Source organism: Cladophialophora immunda (genome assembly GCF_000835495.1).
Source record: "Cladophialophora immunda strain CBS 83496 unplaced genomic scaffold supercont1.2, whole genome shotgun sequence".
NCBI lineage: Eukaryota > Fungi > Ascomycota > Eurotiomycetes > Chaetothyriales > Herpotrichiellaceae > Cladophialophora > Cladophialophora immunda.
In genome coordinates this window covers 979,056-988,087 of record NW_015622542.1, presented here as the reverse complement: position 1 = coordinate 988,087, position 9,032 = coordinate 979,056, and the positions used below count along the sequence as shown (strand labels likewise).

General features: G+C 56.0%; 1 protein-coding gene across 1 annotated transcript; it reads right to left on the bottom strand.

Annotated features, from left to right (window-relative positions):
• Positions 1-5,815: 5,815 nt before the first annotated feature.
• PV07_02687 (uncharacterized protein) lies at positions 5,816-7,352 on the bottom strand (the record flags this gene model as incomplete). Its single annotated transcript, XM_016389316.1, has 6 exons — positions 7,238-7,352; positions 7,085-7,184; positions 6,878-7,025; positions 6,816-6,830; positions 6,646-6,772; positions 5,816-6,599 (listed from the first exon to the last, which is right to left on the bottom strand). The coding sequence occupies exons 2-6, from the start codon at positions 7,136-7,138 to the stop codon at positions 5,816-5,818; spliced, it is 1,128 nt and encodes a 375-aa protein (XP_016251218.1). The 5' UTR covers positions 7,139-7,184; positions 7,238-7,352.
• Positions 7,353-9,032: the final 1,680 nt, after the last annotated feature.

Genomic DNA, 9,032 nt, shown 5'->3' with positions numbered 1-9,032 from the left:
TCAAGCTCAAGCACATCAACTCTTCTCCCTGCTGCTGCTTGTCGAACCAGTTCGAAAAGCTTCAAGCTCTCTTGTCTCCTGTCCTTGCGCTCCTCTTTCCCAGAAACTCATCAAACTCACCACCACCACCACCACCACCACCACCGAAACAATGGCTGCCGAGAGGTACGCAATCTTCTTCCCCGAAGCCGATGGCTATCTCTTCTGTGGTCCGCTGGGCAAAGGAGCCGAAGGATTCACCTCGGTCGTCCGTTCGATTGTCGACAACCAGAACTATGTCAGAAAGAAGACCAAGGCCACGTCCGCCTCGTCAAGCCACAAGGAAGGCATTTACTGTGCCGAAGTCAGTCTCTATCGCCCACATCCTCGAATCCCCGCTCTCGTCCACTCGCAAGACTTCCAGGTCCTTCCTCCCGGCCATCCGCGCGCTCACGACTTCAAGTCCACGTCAATGCTCTTCTCGTACTGCAATGGCGGAACCCTCGAGCGCTTTCTCGCCATTCTCGAGCGTGAGCGTATTCTGGCGCCGGAAGTTCTCGTCTGGCACCTTCTCGACAACCTCTTCGAAGCCATTGAGCATCTCCACCGCGGCACTACCTCCATCTCCCATGGTGATTTGCATGAAGGCAACATCTACCTCCATTTTCCGACCCCGGAGAGCAGGCTCCCGGAATTCTTCATCGGAGACCTTGGTATGGCGAGACCGGTCGATCAGAGCGTGTGGCAGGTTTCAGGAATCCCGCCCACGCGCCAGTTGAGAGACATCAACGTGATCAAGGACGAGGATGAGCAGGCTCAACGAGAGCACCAGATCATGAGAGACGTCGGCGTCGCTCCCCAAGATCTACCCCCGCAACCACCATCCCGCACCAAGCAGCTTGAGCCCATGCTCGACGACGTCAAGGCCATTCACAGCACCTTGTTCAGACTCCTCCAAGGCCGCGGTCAAAATCCCAACAACATGAGATACGCACCCTTCAGGGACGGCGCCTGGGTAAACAGAATCATGTCGACCGACCCGAGTGACTATAATGCATTCGTGGCACATCGACCAGCTGTCAGAGACATTGCCCAGCGCGCTCGAGAAACATCCGACGTCCTGCCAGACTTCCAATGGACCCGACAAGACCGATACAGAGACGACTTCCCTCCTGGGGTTTCTCCCATTCCCCCCTTCCCTTGGACGAGGTACAACCAACACCTTGCCAACCACCCTGCCCTGAGAGCCCGACTTGTCAGAGACTGGCAGTATACGCCGACGCCGGAGATCCGGCTCTTCCAAACCCGCCACCACCTCCTGCAACTCTCCACCGACGTTCCAGGCCCCTGGAAGATTGCGCGTGTCGCCCCAGGCACGCTCAGGGTCCTGGCCGTCGAAGGCCTGACCTTCGGCCTGCATGTGCCGTCGGTCAAGGACAACTGCCCAATGACCCCTAGCGGTCGAGCGTTCAACCACGACGACCACCTCATGGTCAACCAGCTGGTTGCCACGGATGTCGATCGCGTTGGCATCGCCAACATCGCCACCGCTGCCATGAGCAGTTTTCCCACGCCCAACCAAGCCCGGCTCTTCGACGTGGACCCGGAGTGGAGCGAAGAGAGGCTCTCGAAGCAGGGCCAGTTGACGCTGCGCGCACCGGTATTCGTGCCGGCGCCGCAACCGTCGCTGCCTGCTCCGGAGCCGCCTCTCCCACCTCCCCCGGCAAGCCCGGTGCCGCCACGACAACCGTCGCCGACATCGTCGGAAGAGGCAAAGGCGCTGGAAGAGGCCTTTACGGCAGAGCAGACCCCGCCGCCGCCAGAGACAGAGCAAGCCCCCGCGGCTTTGCACCAGACTCCTCCTCCGCCGCCATCACAGACTCCTCCTCCTCCACCACAGACTCCTCCTCCTCCTCCTCCGCCACCACAGACTCCTCCGCAACAGGCCACTCCTGTTGCCCAACAGACCTCCCCCGCCGCCTCCCACCAGACTCCGCCAGCGGCACAACCTGCTGCAGAGGCCTCGCCAGCCTCAGAGAGTGCGCCAGCTCAAGAAGAGCAGGCTAACAGGGTCACCAAGAAGACCAAGGCTGGAAGAAAGGGGGCCAAGGGCAGGGGCAGGGGCAAGGGCAGAGCCAGAGGCGCTGGCGCCGGCGCCAGAAACCCGCCGACAAGAAACCATCCTGCCGCCGCGCGGCCAGCCCCGCCGCCCAGCAGGGTCACGACCAGAAGCATGGCGAGAAAAGAGGCCATGGACAAGATCATCTGGACCAGAAGCAGGACCAGAGCGGCGGCGGCGGCGGCAGCGGCAGCACAGAGGCAGTAGAGGAAGAAGGAAAAGGTCCGCAGAGAGGACAGAGATGGGTGGAGGAAAGGGAAAGGGAAAGGGAAAGTGACAGAGACAGAGACAGAGAAGGTGGATTGATAGAGCTTGGGTTTATCAGCACCAGTCTGGAACTGGAAAGGATGGGCCAGATGGAAAGAGGAATGCTAGTCAACGGCGGCAAGAACTCTAGAGGAGTTCAACCAAGAATGGATTGACGCAGTGCGTCTCCTGAGAAGCGCTGGAACGTAGGACGTTGGCTAGCGTGAACAGAGGAATAAAAGGCATGAAACTTTTGCTTGACGCCGGATCCTACATGGCTGGAATACACAGTCCCCTCCCTCCCACCCTTCCCCCCCCTCTCTCTATTCGTACACAAAAGGAGATGATTGACCAGCAAAGTCAGATCATCGTATCCTTTATTCCCTTTCCCTGCCCTCCCAACTTCATTCGCGTATTGTGTTGTAGACAGAACCAACAGTACCTAGCGCATCTTTCACGCCCAAGCATCGCCGCTGCGGACGCGGGGCTTCTTCACGCCCGCGGCCGACGGCAGGATATCGCCCTTGTCCTCGACCCGCACCTCGTACTCGTGCTTGACGCGGATCTCGTGCTCGTTGATGATCAGCCCGTTCTCTGAGCCCTGCCTGCTCGGCCCCCGCGCCGTCTCGCTGCCCGCCTCGTCCGACTCTTGCATGTGCACGAAGCCTTTGCTGTCGCGCCGGATGTGCGACCGCGTGTGAGACAGGGTGCTGCTGAGTTCCATCGTGTGACCCGCCCCAGACATCTTGGATCGGAGCCCGCCCGTGCCGCTGCGTCCGCCTCCGCTGCCGCTGAGGCCGTAGTCCTTGTCCGTGCCGCGTTGGTCGATGAAGGTGCGGATGAAGAGTCGGAGGATCGGCGCCGTCGTGGCGATGGGGATGCTGTAGTTTTCGATTCTGGACAAAATTGTCATGTTAGTCAATTTTTGTCATGGTTTTGCCAATGTGGATGTATATCTGTGCTTACTTGACCCAGAGTATGAACGGGACTATGTTCCAGGTGAAGTCCAACCTGCTGCCCAGAGCCGAGAGAAGGTATGTCTTGACTATTGAGGCAACACCCGACAACAACAAAGGACCGCAGATCAACACCGTCTGCCATAGCCGTTGCGTCCGGATCCCGCGATCCAGTCTCCTGAACCGGGTGAGGAAGGAGTTTTCGCTGCTGTTCTTGGCTCCCCGGAACATGAATTGCCAGAGCTCGAAACCGGCAAGGTAGGTCAGCGTGAAGTCGATGACACAGTTGAAGGCTGAGTGATGGTCAGATACCGTCCTCGACGCAGAATCCGAAGCCACTTACCACCCTGCACATATCCCACGGTTGCTTGCACTGTCGGTGCCTGGCACACAACTGACCCGTCCGCCGGCAGCGGATCCCACATGTAATGGAAGTAGGCGGCCCGGTCGACAAGTCGATAGGGGTTGGGTCCGCATTGCAAGAAGATTTGTAAGATGGTGAAGAGGTTTGCGATGATCTGTACCACGAGGCAGACGATGACGATGATCCGGAGACTCCTTCGGTTCTGAGCAAAGCAAGTGTATAGGAAAAGGATCACGCCCGTTCGAGACCACATCGAAGCAGCGACGGCTAAGGGTTGAGAGACAAAATCCCATTTCATGGCCCGGTTTCTTTCTACCAGTGTCAGATAGAAGAAATGTCTCCCCAGTCCCCATTCCCAACTATGCAGTGGTCAGTATCAGAGCCAGCAAACCGGAAAGGACAATAGTCAGAGTTGTCCATAACTTGCCTCTTCCAAATCATTGCCATGTGCCCGACATCAAAGGCATACCCAAGGGCGAAGAAGAAGTCCTCCAGACCCCATACTCGCTGCGGCCTCGAGACACTGGGAAGAAGCCACGAGATCCAAGATTTGACGCCGAATCGGAACAAGAGCACGAAGAATACGAAGCCGGTCAACACCCAGCATCCTATAAAGATACTCGTCCCTGCCCACCGTCAGTCTCCCTTGCACTCTTGGGTATACAACTTTCATACCTCTGTTCACATCGGGACCGTCTGGTCTTGGGACTTCCATGTTTGGGCTCGTTGAAGTTTGCACCGCAAGCAAGAGTCGTGCGGTTGGGAGAGGGCCGCTCGTTTTATCCCACTGGGAACTGTCGACTCGTGCTCCTATGGAGTCTCGCCTGTCCCTTGCAGATGCTCTTCGACCAGCAGAAGGATGCACGGACAGCTTCCGAGAGCATGTTCCTTGCGCACTGGACGAACCTCTCGGCACAGGTTTGACGAAGCCCCCTAGACTCAGGGCGGCATTGATCTTCCACCTTGTTCGAGGTAGACCAACGCACCTCGGGGGCTGGCCACGACTCCGACGGGGAAAGCACTGAGCCTCAAACACGCGAGAGGACAGGGCCTAGTCCTTGATCACACACGCCGCGTGGATCTTGCGACACAGGGCTGGCTTACCTAGGTACTACTGGAGACTCTCGTCGCCGGACAATGGCCAAGGACTGCTCCTATCGGCCAGCCCCTTTGTCCCTCTTAGCGTTCTTGAAAAGACGACTCCAATGATGGTTGAGACCCTAGAGGTCGCGGGAATTCCTCGAATAGGAATATTTTGTGCTCGGGTATATGAACCCTGCCTCCACTGTCGGCTGGCAGGTCAATAGTGGAAGAGGCTAGAGATAAGAGCGTCAGGTACATTGCTACTGATGCCTGTGCTGTGGAATCAGTGCGTGTACACGATTGGGCGAGGTCACTTACCGCTCCTTGGCCACCAAGGCGTGGGCAATCAGAGCGTACAGCAGTTCCTGCCTACCATGGAGTATACCGGGAAGATTACCTGCCACTAGGTTTGCAGCTGCCGACTCTGCTGCTCGTCAGTGGTCAGTATTAGCCCACTCAGTGAGTTGCTCTTTTGACATCAAACTCGCTAATTATAACGAGGCGCCTTTAGTGCTCGAAGATTGATAGCCATGCAAGGATACTCCCGGCCCGTTCACCCCGTCGGCCGTCGATCTCACCATCACGCCCCGCTACTCAGACGGCTCGCTACAAAGAGGTAAAGGCGCACGCACCCTGAGCTGTCCAAGCCAGATTTTCCGCTAGTTGAAGCTTGCTGGTCAGGGCTCATTGACACGTTCTCACCCCTACTAGGTAACCATGCTTCAGTCAGGCCACGAGGTCGGGGGAAAATCTCGACATGTTGTTCCCCGGCGGAAGGTCCTATCCAGGTAAGCAAACGCACAATAGAGCCTTGTAGCCTCTTAGAGGGAAAGAGATGTCAGCCACGGCTGTCACGTCTAAACGGCATAAGGCCAATGTTACAAAGGATGTTGGCATTAACAGCACTCGCAGAAGAGTACCTCATACCGTCAGACTCTGTCAGATTAAACCCGGAAATATCGATCTTCGTCTCGGAAAAAGTGCCAGCCACTGACCGGGGAAAGCTCCTGGAAACAGAAGCGATGCTCATTCCAGGGCGAGACTCATCAGAACTATTACCCTAGAGCTCTAGGCTGCCGCGTCGGACGATCCCAGCTTTCTCATCTCGACAAGGCCCTCCCCAGCGACGGGATATGCCTCGAAAGTTACTTCCAAGCCCACTAATGCGGCCATCTGCTTCCACTCGCGGCTGCTCCTGATTCTCCCGGCGTACAGTTGAATCATGGTGGCGTGCATCTTCCCATAGGTGGAATTCTTTGCGAACTCGTGGATCAGCATGCGCGAGTAGGGCGCCATCGCATCTGAAACTTTCTTCATCAGCCGCAACGCCTCGAGGTCTGACAAATTGTGGTAGATGTGTGTCAGGCTGTACAACAGAGCCCCTTTGATGGACTCGGGAGATTCATCCTTGAAGTCCCAGTGTTGAATCGTCAGTTGGTCAGCGTTCGTTGGATCGGGTTGATATTCTTGCAAAACAAGATTCTCTCTCTTCAGGTGCGGGTACGCCTCCTTCACTTCTAGAAGCATCTCTCCTCGGCCGCCTCCGATGTCGACGACAGCGATGTCGTTGGCCTTGTTCTTCAAAACAGAGCCTAGATCATACCCAAAAGATTTCACCCGGTCTGGCATGGAGCCAAAGCGGCCAAATTTGCCCTCCATGAAGGATGAAAAACTCGGCATACGTCCTTGCATGTGCATTATGGAATAGGTGTGCTCGTTGACAAATCTCTCCTCGCCAATCATTTTGTATCCATACTGCGTGGGTGTTTTGTTTTCCTGGAATGGGTACTCGAAATTTGTGTCTCGAAGTTGTCTCATCAAGAAAGCTGCTGACCAAAGGGGCTCTGTGGTGCTTCTAGGCTCAGTACTTGATGGGTTTCTCGAGCCGTTTCACTTACAAATGCAACATGCCGTGGAGAGAGGATGGCACTGCCACCATGTGAGCAGTGAGAGGGTTGACCTGAAATGTTCTATCATCGACCAGGTCTACCAGACCCAGGCCGGCCATCGCGAACATGGTGTCCTCTACAAATGTCAGACACGCCTTCGAATCCGACATTATCCAGACCTGTTAACCGCAAACCTGTGTTCACCGTCAGCAAGGCCTCGTCCACGGAGCGGATAGCGTACATAGCGGCGAGAGCTGTTTGTCCTCATCGCTCCTTTCAGCGTCGGAGGCTTTGGTCAGCTCTTCGGCTGTTGCAATTGGCCCAATCTGGTTGAGCAAGGGGAAGAAATTGAAATGAATGGCCACTGGGACAAACCCGAGGGCTGCGACCTGTGCTCATGGTTATTATTTTTGGCCTCTGCATCCTTCCCAGACTTCGGTGTTCTTACTGGAGTTACGGTAGACGCCAGAACCGCCCCTGGCTCGCTCATTTTCTTTGACATCGAGAAGAGAGCCAGACACAAACAGCAACACACGAATTCAGCGAGCCTGATCGCATTAGAATTTCTCAATGGAGCCATCGAAAGGCCAAGGCTTCTTACAAGCCCGACTGCGCCACGCTTCCCAAAGCGGGCAATGCAATGTTTCGCTGTTGGGTGACGGAATTTCGTTTGTGTTGATCACGGCCGTGGTTCGTCGACGCCCTGTCCGTCTGCTTGTACCGTGGCTTTTAGGTTGATCGTTTGCGTGAATCTCCTCCACCCGGGGAAAGATGCTACGTCTTCCGCCGCGCGCGACAGTCGGCAGCTTCCGGGAGATCCACCCTTCAAATGGGCTATGGGCTGTGGAGACAGCTGCTGCCACGAAGGAGGAACGGGCGGGCGGTGGGCTGATCTTCTTCGCTTATCCTTCAAGGCGCCGGAACTCCCCCGACCTTAACCACACAAAAGAACAACGGGGACACAGTGTAGCTGTCAACGAGGGAACTATTAAGGGTGTCTGTCTGGTGTATACTATGGCTTTTCCTCCAAGCCACTGATTGAATGGATGATTGCTCAAAAGAGCCCGCGACCAATTTCCCCGAAAGGGACTCCTGTGGTTTCCACTGCCGACTAGGATACGTTCTCGTCTGGCTTTGCATACCCTTGCAAGGCCCTTGGCGAGAAGCAAGCTATCGCCCCAAGTGCTGAGCTAGCAGACTTTTCATTGGGAGTATCCATGTTGCCTGGAAAGCACTATGCTTTATCTCGCGTTGCAGACCCCAAACCTCGTCCCTGTTGGTTCAGGTATCCCCCTGGTCTTATCAGCCTCCTCGGGGCATTTTGGCGCATTCCCCCTTCCTCTAAAGCTGCATTCAAATGCACGAGCTCCAGACTCTAGGACGGGCCGGCGGCCGGATCTGCACCATTTTTGCCTTGAAACGAATATGTCCCCGGGATCGCTCCAAGGCGGCTCATGCACCTATCGAATCTTGGCTGCCGGCTGTTCGACACATGGTCCGGGGGGGTGGGAAGGCCGCTCTGCACTGTTGCCCCCTAAGCAAGACAGAATATGTCTTTTTCTCTACGCGAGGTGGGGGAGATGAGGACCCGAGCTGGTGCCTCTGGAATGAGATCGAGCCCTTTTCGAGTCTCGACCTGCCCTCGCCTCCTGCTGCGCATGGAGCAACTAGCTGACCACGTTGTAGACGAGCTCGTGGCTCCCTAGATCTAGAGAACAGCGTCTGGAATTTTCGACTCCTGAATAATTTTCTCCTCATTGTATCGTCCTCTTGTCATTAACCTGTGTACCACACTTTGACGTTTCAATAGCGACAGCCTTGACCATTTCCTTCTACTTCACGGTAATCATGAGTGCTCCTTCCTCTTCATCTGGGGCCGTCGACAAGCCGTCCATGTCGGAGAAGAACGTCAACGCGGAGAGCACGGTTGTCACTCTCAGCAACGAAAATGACCAGCCCAGCATCCTCGACGGGCTGGGTTCAGAGGACAGCCAGAGTCCGCAGAATTGGAGTCCATGGAAGAAGCGGCTTCTGTTCCTCGCGTTGATGTCGAGTTCAATACTGGCCGACGGGTACGTATCTTGTCTCTTGCCTCTTGTCAAAATGCCGAAGCTGACATTCTGGACAGAGGCATGACCTGGGGCGCAACTCTCGTGGCTCCTCAGGCCATCGAATGGCACACCTCCATCACGCACTCGGCCACTTCTCTCAACTACGGTATCCTGCTACAGGGCTTTGGCGGCATATTCGCTGTCCCCTTCATCGATGCATATGGACGGTCGGTTGTTTCCAGACTGGAACATGGCTTTGCGTTGCTGATTCTCCTTGCAGCCTCCCCGTCTGGCTCTATCCCCAGATTGTCACCCTCTTTGTCGTCCTTGGCTGCGTTTATGCCC